The sequence below is a fragment of the Amaranthus tricolor genome, chromosome 9 (assembly GCF_026212465.1).
Source record: "Amaranthus tricolor cultivar Red isolate AtriRed21 chromosome 9, ASM2621246v1, whole genome shotgun sequence".
Classification (NCBI taxonomy): Eukaryota; Viridiplantae; Streptophyta; class Magnoliopsida; order Caryophyllales; family Amaranthaceae; genus Amaranthus; species Amaranthus tricolor.
The window spans coordinates 29,725,730-29,743,180 of record NC_080055.1 but is presented as its reverse complement, the minus strand read 5'-3'; the positions used below and the strand labels follow the sequence as shown (position 1 = coordinate 29,743,180).

Sequence of the window (17,451 nt, the reverse complement as noted above, 5' to 3'; positions counted from 1 at the left end):
TAGCTAGGAAAATTGACATTGCAATAACATGTTAATCACAAGATGAATCAATTGTTGAAGTCTAAGAATATTTGATACATTATCAATTTATAATTATCAAGTACTCTTTGTTTCTCTTTAGTTTTTCTTATCATACTCAAGATATTCTCATTTTTATTTAAAATATATAGCAAAATTGAAAAGAAAAAGAAAAAAATAGATTTTAAAATGACCTAATTCTCCAATGGGGTATGAATATTGTAATTTGAGTGACAAAGTACTCCTATAATTTTGTTTCTCATGGAAATGTGAGAATATATTGGATACAACAAATATACTAAGTATACAACTTAGAGAAAATGTAAGCATTGACCATTATTATTATGATCTTCTCTGAGTACTATTTCTACTAAAAGCCAATTAATCTTGTTTGGTAATCAATTTTTCTATCAGTTTGTTGGTTTAATTTGTAGTTGGTTTTCGCTTAGATTTTGATTTATTGAGGGGTTGAAAAAAACTGCTCGATAAATTCCTTATCAACCAAACCATCAATTGACTACATGTTAAAACTTACAAGAACATAGATGATACCAATTAAGATCATTCCATAATTCCATTCCAGTTATACCACTTTATTAATTATCTCATCAATTATATAAATTTTCTTTTCTAATTTTATTCATAAATTTAATTTTTTCTTCATTTTATTTATATATATATATTTTTTTTCACCAACTTTTTTAGTTCTTTATTGGTTAGAACATACCAATATTTTAGCCCATTACAAACAAATCTGATATTATAACACTCTGACATTTACTTGACGTTATAATTAAACTTGACATTGCGCTCAAAATGAATTTAAAATTATAAAAAAACCAATATTAACACAAGACTCAATTTAAAATTAACTCAAAACACCTATATTCAAATCTAATGTGATAACCTGAAAGAATAGATGTAGTGTCTACATGTATATACTCTTCTCATAGTACAAGAGAAGTGTACATCAGTACATTTAATAAGCAATCAAGTGAAGTAAATAAGTAATGAATCCATTGCTGTCAAAAAGCAGAAGGGTGGTTTGTGCAAGTGAAAGTTGACAAGCATCTTGGTGCCCAGAAAATGACCCTTTCAGACTACACCAATTGGAGTAAGACACATCTCTGCTGACTGTACTGCTGCAAACATTACAAACAATACTAAATTACTAATGTCAAACTCAAACCACACAACATAAGAGTACAAAATTAGCTCACCTCACATGCTTTGCCACAGTCTAACTTAAAATAGAACACACATATACCACTCCATGTGAATTTAAAATATCAATTTTAATAACTGATACATAAAGTGTGTATAATTATACACCTAATAGTCTAATACCTTCATATACAAATTGAAAAGGTACATGTTATATCAAGAATAAAAGTATGTACTTAAATAATTCTGTTGTATGTTGCGTTTGGTAAAAAAATTATACTTACAATCAAATGATTTTTTCTATATTTAATGGCTTTTTTATATTTTTAATGGCCTTTTTTACTATATCATTATATGAAAAAAAAAATCATATTATGATATTATTATAGTTGATTTGAATCTTGTCACAGTTGCAAAATACATACTAGATTTTAAGAAAATATTTAGATTTAATTATTATCTTATCTTACTTCTTCTATCAGAGTACCTTGTAATCTTAAAAAAACAAAAAACTTCTTTTTGCTAATTTTGGGCTTAATTTGCTATCCTTTAGTGCTAGGCCCATTTTCTACATTTGATGTTTAGGCCCTCTCTTGAGAGACCGTCTATAGTATAGACGCCTTTCAAGAGCCCAACTCACATCTCCCTTTTGAATTCTTTTTTTTTAAAAAAAAAAATTGTTGCTTTCTTCCTACGCGCGTGTATTATATTCGGGAATATAAAAAGTCTAATTAATAATTGCCTCTTCCCCACATTAACTTATCCCTTGAAAATGAAAAATTTGATTTTTAATTCTACAATATTTAGTGCTTGAATTTGATTGTGTGTTTTTTTAAAATAAAGCTTCATCAAAAGTGAAAAACAGTGATGTTGAAGAAGACAACAATATATACTATTTGGGGAAGGAAATAAAAACTATTGTGGTTCTTCTGATTTTTTTTTAAAATTAAGGTTCATGAGTAGTGGAAAAACAGTGATCTTGAAGAAGACAACTATGGCTAATTTTTAGAGAATTGTAATAAAAGCATTTGTGGTTATATATTCATATATTTGGGGATATAACCAAAATATAATTAGTATTATAACTGTGAACATTTAACATAGATTGATGTAGTTGGGAGTAAACATTGTCTAGTAACAATATATTTGGGGTTATAACATAATATATTTTTCGTTATAACATAATATATTTTGGGTTATAACATAATATATTTTTCGTTATAACATAATATATTTGGGGTTATAACATAGTATATTTGGGGTTATAATAACTTATATTTAGGATTATAACATAATATGATTGGTATTATAACTGTAAATATTTGACATAGGTTGATGTAGTTGAGAGTATAACATCGTGCAGTCTAGGTTATCTCATTTTTAGTTGGTTTGTAATATAATATAGTTGGGAGTATAACATTGTTTAATGGGTGTTATAATATAGTTTCATTGGGATTACAACATAGTTTAATTGTGATTATAACATTGTTTAGTTGGGGGTATAACATTATTTAGTTGGGATTATAACATTACTTTATAAATCCAAAATATTATAAACTACGCACAATTATAAACACAAATATAATCTATTATAAACTCATATATATATATATATATATATATATATATATATATATATATATATATATATATATATATATATATATATATATATATATATATATATATATATATATATATATATATATATATATACTATTATAAATCCAGATACACACTATTATACTTCCAACATAATCCCAAATATGAATACATAACAATACGATAAATACCACTATTATAAACTCAAATACACAATATTATAAATCCAAATACATAATATTATAATTTTCAGCTACTATAAGCTCTTTGTTTGGATACTTAATCAGCCACCTTTGATTGTTGAGAGTTGTCATCTTGATCCTTAGAAAGAATATTTATGATCTTCTTTGTGAATACAGAAGTCAGGACAGCACCATCACTTATCTTTTCCAAATTTTAAACCCTAAAATCAAGAACAAGTAAAATCAAAAAAACAAACAAATTTAAAATTTTAAAATATTAAACTATAAACTTTAATTAGGTTAAAACACCAACTTACTTTCTTTCTTCAATATCACTATTTCCACTATTGTTGTTTTCTTCAACATCACTATTTCTACCATTGATAAAGCTTAACTTTTTTAAAAAAAAATAAGAGGATTGTAATTCCAACTAATATATAACACAATAAACCCAAAAAAAAAATGAAAGCTTTGAAAACGTAAATGGTGAAGATGAAATATAAATACATACCTTTGATGGTCTTGCAAATGTTGAAGATGATACATACCTTTAATGAGAATTAAGCAAATGTTGAAGATGGAAAGCTTTATGGTCGAAAATGGCGATTGAAAACTGAAATTCAAGGAGTTATTTTTATAGTCGAAAATGGCGATTGAAAACTAAAATTCAAGGAGTTTTTATTTTTGGGTAGTTTGAGGGGTTTTGTTAGGAAAAAAGAAATGGAAGTTGAAAAAGTTTCTAATGGAGTGTCATTACCTTACACGCATTTCAAATAAAGCAGTTACCTTATTTTATTTTTTTTTAAAATTTCAATAAACTGGGTCGGCCCAAATGCAACCTTTTATACTATAGACTATATCAACCAAGATCTTTGATGTTTAAGGGAAACTAGACCAGGCCCATTTTATGCATCTGAGTCTACAACTGTTATGTGGCAGGCTGGCAATCAGGTCTAACTATTTGACACATCAGCTTATTTTTGTTTCTTTAGCAAATTAGATCGAGTAATAAGTCGCTGACTTTAATTATTTAAAAAATAAATAAAATTGCTTAGATGATATTAAATAGATAAAAATAACGTTGTGTAAATTATAAAGAATATAATTAAAACCATACGACTTATCGCGGTTGATTTTATTAGGTGATCCAAAAATTTTAATTTGAACAGTTCTTGACTAGTCCACTCTAAGCTCATCGCCTCACTAAAAGGAAATCTTACCCGGGGTGTACTTAAAGTGATATGTGCATCTAATTTCTTAGTGAAATTTTAGTTTTGTTCGAGTTAATTAGTGAAACAATCAAAGTTTTTCTCAAAATGAATATACAATTGGATGCATCGATTTTTTAAATGTATATATCTTTTACGTACATTCGAATACAAATAACTTCTTCTGTATTTTCCTTTGCTTGAAAGTCGAAACTTAGATCAACTCCTTCAAATTCCACATTGTAGGGTTGGAGGCATCTTCATCAAGGATCATTTGATCCTTATCGCCTTATCGGGTAAGGCCTGCTGAAGAATAATCTATATAATACAGGCGAAGTTGAAATTATCCTTGCTGCAGGTGATGAAAATTGAATTTTTATACGAAGATAAAATGGAAAGCCTTCAACCGATACACTAACCGCTGATTCTCTTGTTGATCTATAATTGGCATATACATACATGAATTAACATATTAGTATATTCTACTGCAAATTAAAAGGGTTTGACAATTGATTTACTTTATAAAACTTCATAGTACTTGATAACTATAATTAACTGACAAACGGAAATTTCCTTATTGCATAAATTATAGAACTAAAATGTATATATGATCATCTCTCTAATGAATTGTCCTGATGATTCGCTTACATTATTCCAGCATAAGTTATAATCAAATGAGTTGACCATCCAAATACTTAGATCTAGATCTCATTTTCACGTAAATGTATGCACTCTTTGATTCTCAAGGGTTGCTTGACTCTCATTTTTTTTTATTTAGATTATTGAGATTAAGATTTTAATAATATTATTATTTTTTTTATTAGGTGGTATGCTATAAAATATCTATGGTTATCGGAAAAAGAAAATTATTTTTTTTCTGTATATAGTGAAGATTGAGCCCTTGTTAAAGATAAAATTAAAGAAAAAGCCATCAACAATTAAACGAACTTATGATTTTCATTACAGTTGTTTCCTAAATGGTTTTAATTATTTGTATTATTATTTCGTAAATCTATTTTCTTAATACTTTATTATAGGTTAGAGAGCTATAAATTGACCTTTAAATCATCATTAAGAATCCTATATAACAATTATCTTATCTTTATCTTCTATAACCCTACTAGACTACTAGTAGTTCTTGATAATAATAATGAGGGGTAACTCTATTTACAACAATAATAATGGTATAGTAGCCTTAGTACTACTATACGTGCTCCTAATAATAAGAGTCGATGCTAGAATAGACCCTTTGAAGATAACTCAACCTCGGGTGACTCTACCTTTCGATGATGATATACAACATCCTCGACAAATTCCACCTCATCCTTCCAAAACTCCTCCAAATCAACCAATTATTTATCCACCTCCTAGGGTTGACGTCCAAGTAACGCCACCAATGTCACCCCCTACGAATCCTCCACTAAATGCACTAAGTTATTCACAGCTAACAGCTACTCAAACGCCTGTTAATCCACCAAGCCCTCCTCCTTCCGCGTCCTACTCTTACCCTACAACTAGCCCTCCACCGAATTCCAATTTACCTATAATAACCCCAATGATTGCCCCTACACCATCTCACTCACCTAGTAGAGCACCAATAATGATGCCGCTAAGCCCTATATCAACTACACCAAGTTACGTACCACTAACACCGCCTCCCACGCAACCACCAATAATACAACCTAAAACACCACCATCCTACCCGTTAGTTCCCACCCCTCCTAATCCACCATCTAACGCAAATGCAAGGATTGGATTTCCGAAAATTAAAATACCAAATATTAACTTACCAAAAATAAAACTGCCTAAATTCAAATTACCAAAAATAAAATTGCCTAAAATTAAATTACCAAAATTTAGACTACTACCGTACGTCATTAGAATGCCCATGGTAGAGGGTTATGTTCATTGCAATTGCCAGTTTCAGGCAAATAATTCACCACACCCAAGTAAGTGCTTCTATCAATCTAGCATTTTATCTTACATTATTTACGTGAATATAATGTATAACAATACAAGGTAAAGTGGTTGACTTTAAACTCAACCACTATAATAAATTTAATTAAATAAAAAATATATAAAATTTAATATTGAGGTTAAAATTTGTGATGACAACTAAAAGTATTTACTAATTTATATAAAAAAAAATTCTATTTGAAAATTATTTTCTTTCTTAAAGTATTTTTGCAATTCAATCATACTTAAAGTTACTAAAAATTAATAGGTTTAGATTTTATATTACTCATAAACGGTTGAGATTGTATAATTGTGGTGATTGACTTTAAAAATAAAATCAACCACTAATCAACTATAAAATTAAACGAAGTAACTTATATGGAGTATAAAATTATTGTCGTATAAAAAATTTTACAAAAATAAATAAGGCCTCTTAAATCTTTGCTTCGCCCTTAAATCTGAAATTTAACTTTAATAAATTTATATTTCATGTAATTTAATTTCAAAATCTACCATATCAATTTCACATACATCGTCCTCGGTCCCTAGTCCTCCTCGATCATGTCAATACTTAAAACATTTTTGTTTTTAGTTACATAACATTAGCTTAATAATTGCATTTTGCTCTAAAATATTTACTCCACTTCAAATTTTATTATCCAGAATAAATTTCCTTGCTTTAATGATAATCAATGTTACCTTTGTTACTATAACAACCTTTAAGTACCTTACTTAATTTTTTGTAAAAGAATTATTGATCAAAAAAAAAAAAAAAAAATCAGGTGCCATGCCCCTGTTAGTTTTCTTGTAATTATCCTAGTCAACTTCAAGCTATAGGAATTAATGTTATATCGAAACAATTTTCATTTATTTAAATTGTGGTATGTATAAAACTCCAGGTGCTACTATAAATATAAGTTGCCGCAGAAATATGTTCCTAAAAGCACAAAGAATAGGTATAACAGACAAAGATGGATACTTCTCCACCTCATTACCACAATGGGCAACATCGGGTGATTGCACGGCCACACTGGGAGACGCACCAAGGAAATCACTTTGCTCGTTAAAGACTGATCTTAATGGAGGCATATTTGGTGCTTCTATCACTAAATCCAGACGTCAACCCGGTTTCAAGATTTATACTGTTGGTCCATTCGCTTATAAATCATCTGGCTACTGCTAATTTTATAATTCTAACTAATTATAAAATAATTAAGATAACTAAATAGTACTCCCATAGCCTGTTTCGTAGTTGGTAATAAACAGTGACAATGAGAATGAAAAACTAGTGTTATTTTAGTTGAAAAATCTTTTAGCTATCTGGATGGTTATGCTTGCTCAACTTTAATCATCTCATTTTTTCATAAAATTCATTCCTATGCATAACTATTGGGAGAGGTGATATTAGGTGATAATGGAAATTTGTAAACAAAAATTTTTTTTTGTGATTAAAATTTCATTACCATAAGATGATAAGAAACTTTTGATAAAATTTACATTATAAATCATTCTCATTACCACCATGTAATATCCCTAATCAAACGGCCCGTAATGTTATTTGTATTTCTAATTTGAGAAAAATTTTATATTTGTCTATCTATTAAGTTATGGTAATAAATCGGCAATTTCCATTATACCAATTTTGGGTACGGATTGAGTAAATAGTCAAATAAATCGGCACACGACTGTAAATTGTGGAATGTGGCATATAAAAATTTCAAACCAGTAATAAATGACGACCCACTAAAAATAGTTTCATTGTACGCAAAATTACAAAACATGAAATAAAAAATAGGACAGTTTAAGTGACCTCAAAATACCGACACTCAATGGCCCTACTCGCCATGTTTTAAGGCCTTTTTCTTTCACCACTCTTTATTTTTCGTCACTTGCACACACTTTTCCAACCTATCATCATCACTAGTCTCCTTTTAATGTAAAAAAAATAATTAATTTAGGGAAAATTAAAATTTTAAAATCTTATATTTTTACGCAATTTAATGTGATACTTTGATCATTTATATATTAAGCTATATACGTTTTAAAATTATAAAAACTTATTATGAAAATATGCTATTAGACGAATCAAAATTAATGTAAAAAAAATAATTAATTTAGGGAAAATTAAAATTTAAAAATCTTATATTTTTACGCAATTTAATGTGGTACTTTGATCATTTGTATATTAGGCTATATACGTTTTAAAATTATAAAAACTTATTATGAAAATATGCTATTAGACGAATCAAACAAAATCCTATTTAACTATATTTTTTCCACATTAGTCGTAATATATAAAATAATATTGAACGACGAATAGTGTCAAAAACCCTTATGTAGCAAGTATTTTAGAATGGAAGAAGTATATAAAAAAAATTAAATTTATACTCCCTCCAATTCACTAGTAATAACCCATTTACTTTTTGGACGCTATTTATTTCTTACTCTTAATTATACTCATGCATCGAGGGGAGTATATTCATCTAAATTACTTTTCGATTATTTTATTTGTTAGTATCAATTTTTGTGACTTTTCATAGAGTTAGGCACATACTTCGCACAATAATAGAAAGGGCATTATTATTCTATCGCCACCTTTTTTATTTTATCGTCACCTCCTAATGAAATTACGATTTTGTCCCTGGACTTAAAATTTGTTTAACAAATGTAAATCTCACTTAATAACACTATTATCACTTAAAAAACATTACATTTAAAGTTTAAACGTAATCCCGAACATTTTTATCGCGACCCTATATATATTGAATTTTTAGTAGCGCCCTTGCATGATATACGAATTCAAACACGGTACTATCTCTTTAAAATCTCTCTAAAAATGTTCTTTGATTTTAAACAAGCTAATTGTTGTAATCGATTACTATGGCTAACGAAAGCGACTATGAATCGGATCGAGTACGTACTTAAATCGATCTGAATGGGTGTTTTTTCTTTAAAAAAAAAAGAGGAGTCGCACAAAACGTGCGAATGGACCACGGAGGATTCGCACAAAACGTGGGATTGAACCACGGAAGAGTCGCACAAAACTACGTCCGTTCCAGCGGACTATGAGTGTCTGCTCCCCCGTGACGGCTCATCCTCAACGTGACTACGTCCGGCATGCTCAGATGCGCCTGCAAAACTACGGGCGGCACGTGTGAATTTACCGTCGACCCCGCGGAAAACAGTCCAATCCTCTAACGACCAACAACGCCTTGGTACTCAACATCATCATCATCATCACTAGAAACCCCCCAACTACTTTGGACGCTAGCCTGGTCATCAAACTGAGTGCGCACATGGTTCAGCGCACTCGACCGTTGGGCCTCACTGTGTCTGGCAGCCTCTTCCTGCCTAACCCTCCTAGTAGAACACGTTACTCATCTCTCATGAGGATCCCCTCTGAGTAGGGTAGGCCTAGAACTATTCTCGCTTAACAAGTGTCTAAAAAAACTCTTACCTTTCCCTTGACTATCAGTCACTTACTACAATTTTGATAATTTGATTAACTATTAATAATAAATAAAAATAATCGAACATTAAATTAACCACATGAACAAAAGACAATAATTAAATTAACATATTAAACTACTCATTATCAACAAATATAATTTAACAACAACAATATTTAACTAATCATTATCAAAAAATATAATTTAATAAAATATTAATTATTATTATTATAGTAATTAATTTTCTAAATCAACAATAATCATAATAATAATAATAACAATAATAATAAAAATAACAATAACAATAATCATAACAATAATAAATAAAACAATAATGATAATCATAACACTAATAACAAAAACAATATTTAAAAATAACATTAAAGAGAAATTTAGTAACAATAACAATAAACAATATCACCAACAAAAATAATAAAAATAATATTTAAAGGAAAAATAATAATAATAATAATAATAATAATAATAATAATAATAATAATAATAATAATAATAATAATAAATAATCATAATAATAATAATAATCACAATAATAATAATAATAATAATAATAATAATAATAATAAATAATTTTAAAAAAATAAATTAAAAATAATATTTAAAAGAAAAATAAAAATTTGATAATAATAATAACAATAATAATAATAATAACAATCACAATAATATAATAATAATAATAATAATAATAATAATAATAATAATATTAACCACAATAATAAATTAAAAACAATAATAATAATAATAATAAAAATAATAATAATAATAATAATAATAATAATAATAATAATAATAATAATAATAATAATAATAATAATAATAATATCAATATTTAAAAAAAATTAAAAAAAAATAATAACAATAACATCAACAACAACAACAACAACAACAACAACAACAACAACAACAACAACAACAATAATAATAATAATAATAATAATAATAATAATAATAAAAAAATAATAATAATAATACCAATAACAATAATAATAATAATAATAATAATAATAATAATAATAATAATAATAATAATAATAATAATAAAATGATAATAATAATAACGATAATAATAATAATAATAATAATAATAATAATAATAATAATAATTTTAATAATAATAATAATAATAATAATAATAATAATAACAATAGCAATAACAATAATAATAATAATAATAATAATAATAATAATAATCATAATAATAATATCAACATTAAGTATATTTTTTTATAAAAAACGGAAAAAAAAAAAGTGAGTCGCAACGCGACTGCGTGCGACTCTTTTGTTTTAAAAAAATAATACGATTCGAATAAAAATTATCTCGACTATTTGTTTGCAGATTGAATTTTTTAGGTTTTGCTCCAAAAATTTTATGTTGTAATTTTGTTTTTTAAGTGTGATAAAGGTGTTATTTAGTGAGGTTAGAGTATATGTAAGAAATTTTAAGTGCAGGGGCAAAATCGTAATTTCATTATGGGGGATGGCGATAAAATAAAAAGGATGGCGATGTTTAAAGATTGTATAATAGAAATTTGCATGCAGTCATAAAACTATTGAGCTGCAATAAATACAATAGTGATGCAACAAAATCGTTTAAAAAGTACTTTAGATGAATAAATTAAAAAATTATAATAATAAAAAGTAATTTTTATTATCAAGAAAGATAGTATTTTAAATTTTAATTTTCTTAATATAAGAATAACCAACAACTTCATAAAAAAATTTAGGTCACCTATGCAAATTTGTTTTGTTTTGTCTACTTTACAAAATTAATAATAAAATGGTTTTATAGTAACACATTGAATTCTTTTTTTTTTTTCCCTCCTATTTTCTCACCTACATTAATTATGATTTGTATTGGTTTGATTTAATATGAATTAAGAGGGGAAGTTACATTAATGTGAAAAGTCAATCTACTGACGAGTATCTTTCAATTTTATCATAAATTATACTCTTTAAACACTTTAATAGTTTCATTTGATTGAAAATATTTGTCAATGTAATAATTTTATTATTAATATTTCTAATTGTATTATCAATTGTAAAAATTAATATTATTGATCTTTTGTATTGAAACAAATTGAATAATATCTCACATGACTATGTTATAACTTATAGATTAAAAATAAAATACAAATTAAGAATAATTGATAAATAATGTTAAAAGTTAAATGTGACTATTAGAGCCAAAAAGGGGTACCTTTTAACTAAGTTTTCTCGATTTTCTTAATTTCTGCTCCATGTCCCATTAGAATTGAATAAAAAAGAAAGTGGTGAAGAAATGTGTGGATGAAAAGAAAGAATGAAATAAAGATATATATATATATATATATATATATATATATATATATATATATATATATATATATATATATATATATATATATATAATTAAAAGAGAATTAAAATATATAGATGAATTAAAATAAAATGGTGAATCATTATTAAAAAATAAAAAAATACAAATGAAATGACATATCAAAATAACAAATGATACAGAGGTTAAATGAGAAGAAGAGAGTTGGCTATTTGTTTGGGAGTGGCTAACTAAACGCATATCAAATCATTTTGTAGGTCTACCTAGAATTTAATTTCTTCTTCCAAGTTCAAACTAATTTTTTGACTAAATAAATGTTCTTGTTTAAAGTTCTAACGGACAAGTGACCCTCCTTAAATTCTTGTTCCTCGATCATCATTTTCTCTTACACTTTAATGTCTATTCGTGTTTTTTAATTTTACACTATCGGTTTCAAGTTTAACTTATTAGGCTAATTACAATATACATTTGCCAATAAATTAAGTTTATTTTTTACTATTTCTAATTGTAAATTATAAAAATATTGAAAAAAATTGATGATAACTTATACGCCTGTTTTCATTTTTTTTTTCAATCATTTTTTTTGCATATCTCAATACAATTTTTTTAAAATTTTTAATTTTAATTTTAAATTTTTAAAAATTCTAAAAAGTATATAATAAGAGACGAATCAATTAACATCCCACATAAATATTATTTTTTATATCTATCAATGAGAAATCATAGTCAAAGTTTGACACTAAAATTCATAAATTCGTAAATCATTCATTTTTTTTTTCATTTCTCTTATGCATTTACTTTTTGCGCAGATCTCAAAACAAACTTAAAAATAAAAAAATTTTAATTGTGAGTTTTAAAAATTCTAAAAAGCTGATATTCAAAAAATATACATTAAAACGAATTCATCAAAATTCCATATAAATCTATTTTTTCATATAGATCGATAAAAACTCATAGTTATAATTTAATACTAAAATTTATAAATTTTATTTAAGAAGAAAAAAAAAAATGAACAATTGCTTTGAGAATCCAAAGGAGTACAAGTTGATGTTAGGATTAAGTTGATTTGGAATTGGATAACCCATGAAAATTCCTATAGCACATGCACTTAGTCAACCTTAAGAAAAGGTATAGTGTGATACACTTTGTCTCGTACCCAAATAGACAAAGTCACTCACACAGTCTTCATAACTGGACCCCACACTCATACTGAAACTGAAACTCACTTTATACATTTCTTACCAAATCCCCATTATAATTAACGCTATTCCTTTTCCCTTTTTCTTCCCCCACTCAAAGTCTTCATCTTCCCACCTTCTTTTTTATTTTCTTTCTTCCCCCATCAATGGAACTCCATCCTCAATCCCTCCTTCCTTCTCTCTCTTCCAGCACTTCCAGCAACACCAACAACAACAACAACAACAACAATGGAAGAAACAACAACAACAACAACAACAACATACCAACAAAACCAAAACAACAAATACCCATAACAAGATCCGAATCCAACCCATACCCAACAACCTTTGTTCAAGCAGATACAACTTCCTTTAAACAAGTAGTCCAAATGTTAACCGGATCATCCGAATCCACCAAACCAACAACAAAACAAATTAATCCAATTCCACCCATTAAATCCCAAATCAAATCAAAACCATCTAAATTATATGAACGTCGTAGTACGAACCTTAAAAACCTTCGTTTATCACCAAATCTTTCACCTCAAAATGGTGAACTTCTTTCTCCTTCTTCTTTCCTTGATTTCCCTTCTCTTGCTCTTTCCCCTGTTACTCCTCTTATTCCAGACCCATTTAACAGATCCGGATCCGGATCCCCAATTCCAGTTGTTGACAAACAAGCTGAGGAAAAAGCTATCGCTGGAAAAGGATATTTTCTTCACCCTTCACCCGTTTCTACTCCCCGTGATTCGGAGCCCCGTTTGTTGACCCTTTTTCCTCTTACTTCTCCTCGGGTCGGCCCAGGTTCCAATTCAAGTTCTTGAATTTTAGAAATTAACTTTTTTTTTTTTTACAATTTTTTGTATGTAATTTTTGAGGAGTGTTAATTGCTTTTATTTAGTTATATATAAATAGAGTTAATTAATTGGAATAACAATTCTCCTTTACAAAAATGAGTACTGAATTTTCATATATGTATGATATTATTATGTAATGAGCTAATTTGATAAATTCTCTAGGAAGTGGGGAGATAATAGGCAATGATGATATAGTGTTATGAGCTAATTTAGCAAGTGAGAAAAAAAATTGAGGGTCTTCAAATTTACACATTTTTAGTCTTTGAGTTCAATTGTATAATTTGATTTTGTGGCTTTGATTTTCATTTATAAAATAATATATCTTTCTTTAATTTTATTGGGTTGTATTTGAATTTTGAAGTATAATTTATTTATATTACCATTTAATTGTTTTGGTTTTGTATAAATTAATATAGTAATTTCTCATATAACTATCACTTATAAGAAGTACTTACATCAAATCACAGGTAATACTTTTTTCGTTTCTAGTTATGTAAAATGATCAGACAAATATATTAGATTCGTAAAAATATATTTGGTCAGGTATTTTGCAACGTGGAAATATTATTTTGAAGTTATTTGTGCTGTAAATAGAAAAGAAATTAACTTTTGAGTAGTGAATTAAATTCTGCAAGTACAATGACAGCTCATGAAAAATTAACTTTTTTGTCTAAATTGAACTGTTCATTGAAAGAAGATCTAAGGTTTTAGTATGAGTAAATACATAGACTACATTTTTTGCAATACTTTTTTATTAACAATTAAAAACATATTAATAACAAATTATGGTTTTTAATGATACTATTTTATGCAAAAAATACAAATTTTGGAAAAAACTACTGTTTATATGTTGAATATTAGATTTATTTTATTGTCAATGAAAATATATTAAATAAAGAATTTAATGTTAAAATTCAAATTTTATGTGCATGAGTATTATTACTCCTATTTTTTAACAAATAAATAAATTGCTTTAAAAAATAAATAGATTGAGCTGTCAAGAGAGAGTGGAGGGAAGGGGAAGGAATCTTGAGTGACTTTTTATGAGTTGATTTTCTGACTTTCTCTGAGTGGGGAAAGTGGGCTAGTTTGAAAATAGTGAATTTTTTTTAATAATATTTTGCAATAATTATAAATTCCGTTTTGTTATAATTACAATTGATAGCTCTGTTTTGTTATGTGGAAATTTCACTTGGTAATATTTAATTTTTATGAAACGTCATGGGTCGTATTTTTGTAAGAATTTTTCGCATTGTAACATTCAGTTTACGCACTATCTGATTGTCATAGTACTTTCCGTTAAATTCTTATTAATTTTTGTTTAATTCATCATTTTATAAGAATTTTCCACATGTTAGTATTTAATTTTTGCTCTCAAATGTTTAATTCACCATTTTAACGTATAATTTACCGATTAATTTATTAACACCCTTAAATGTTTAACAATTTTATTATCATTCAAATCATTGGCATTATAAAGTTCAAAAGATGTTTTACAAACACTAATAAATAATTCAAATGGTGCATTTTATAAGCTCAAAATATGCATTTCATAAATTTAAAAGGTGCATTCTAAGTACTAATATATATCTACTTAATTGTTACAATATTTAAGGGCGTTGATAAATTAATCGATAAATTAAACGTTAAAATAGTGAATTAAACATTTGAGAGCATAAATTGGATGCTTTCATGTGGAGAAGTCTTACAAAATGATGAATTAAACGAAAATTAACAAAAATCTAACGGAAAATGCTACGACAGTTAGATAGTGCATAAATTGGATGCTACCATGTGGAAAAATCTTACAAAAATGCTATCACTGACGTTTCATGAAAACTGAATGCTACCACGTGGAATTTTCCTTTGTTATATTTGACGTTGCAACGTTTTGTTATGCTTCCTCCCTTTAATATTACTTGCACGGTTGCACCAAAATAATTTTATGGTAGCTTACTTATTTCTATACGAAACAAAATTTAATCATGTAAGATTTTATTTTATTCGTTTCGTAGCATATTTTTCATAATATCAAATTTTTAATTATGTATAATTCTAGATTTAAACTATTCAACAAACGCATTAGATTTATGGATTGCAATTATTTCAGAGCAACAATAAAAAGTATTTTGGCAGTAGCGGTGGAAATTGGACATCATTCTCTTATGGATCGGAAGTGAAATAAACTCAAATTGTTTGACTTGAGCGTATGTCTAAAGGAGAGTAGAGTAAATGAAGCTAACTATCTATTCTCATTGAAACTTTGGGTAACTTTAGGTGCAACCCTGGAAGGGTGTGTATTTTCATTTGGTTATATCCGCTATTTTTTTTGAATTGTTTTGCACTTTGTGTTTTCATCTAGTTAGACTACTTTTTATTAAAAAAATTGTAAAAAAATTCAAAATTTCAAAATATTTCTTATTAATCAACAAAATTTTTATAGTAGTAAATATATAATTATTTTTCAATATATATATATATATATATATATATATATATAAAGGGGAAGCAATTAAACTAGTTTGAACAAAAAATGATTCCTATACAAATTAAATTGTCTTACACTAATTTGTTTTTAATTTATTAATAGTTATGCGATTATGAGAGTTCTTGATTGACTTAGTAATTAATAGCGGTATTTATGAGTCTTGTAATTGATATGGGTTAAAACTCACTATTTATAATAAATATTGATTTCCCCATTTCCTCTCTTCCATTTCTCTTATCTAAAGAGAATTCTTCTATCTTAAACCGAATAAAAAATACTTTGCAATCATAAATTCATAAAGTATGCACGTTTTAGTTGTTAAATTTTGGTAAATATTGTTCTTCAATTTTAATTTCTTGTAAATTATAGCCTTTTATTATCCTTCTATGGATTTTTAGTTTTACTATTATTAGCCATTATTTATATTTATATGTGCAATTTTCTAGTCAATCATCATATTTCTACTTCAAAAAAGAGAACAATTAGTGTAGGTGATGCGAAAAATCAAGCATCTTTAATGTAAAGTATTTTAAACCTAATTAATAAGCTTATACAACTTATCAAAAGGTCATTTGTCCATAAATTACTTGCTAAATATAGAAAATTTGAAAAAAATTAGATTATTTAATAATCTTATTTTTTTCAAATTTTCCAAATACAAATAAAGTTAGTTTTTATGGTTGAATGGGCCTACTATCTCCATAATATTATTGAACAAGCCTTAACAAGTATTATTGGAATACAATTTCTTCGTTCAACAAAAAGGTTTCAAGAATTTCTCTAAAAACAGTCAAAAATATATTTTGAATATTAAACATATAATACCATTGATCAACTATAAGCACTACATGTGTTCTTATAGTTGACCTTATTCACATTGGTTATTTTTATGGTATTGAGAGCAACCGTTAAGTGTTTACAATTTGCATAATGAATAGATTAAATCATGAAAAGTTAGTTTTTAAAATTGACTTTTAGGAATGATGTACATTGGTTGGAGGTGTCTTTCAAGGTGTG

The 17,451-nt window shown here is 26.7% G+C and overlaps 2 protein-coding genes across 2 annotated transcripts; both read left to right on the top strand.

The window, feature by feature from the left end:
- Positions 1–5,324: 5,324 nt before the first annotated feature.
- Positions 5,325–7,313, top strand: LOC130823483 (non-classical arabinogalactan protein 31-like). The gene is made up of 2 exons (XM_057688099.1): positions 5,325–5,808; positions 7,030–7,313. Exons 1-2 carry the CDS (start codon positions 5,325–5,327, stop codon positions 7,311–7,313), a joined length of 768 nt encoding a protein of 255 aa, XP_057544082.1.
- Positions 7,314–13,171: 5,858 nt separating this feature from the next.
- LOC130823597 (VQ motif-containing protein 4-like) lies at positions 13,172–16,369 on the top strand. The gene has a single exon (XM_057688266.1). The coding sequence runs from the start codon at positions 13,257–13,259 to the stop codon at positions 13,911–13,913; it is 657 nt and encodes a 218-aa protein (XP_057544249.1). The 5' UTR covers positions 13,172–13,256; the 3' UTR covers positions 13,914–16,369.
- The last annotated feature ends 1,082 nt before the right edge of the window (positions 16,370–17,451 follow it).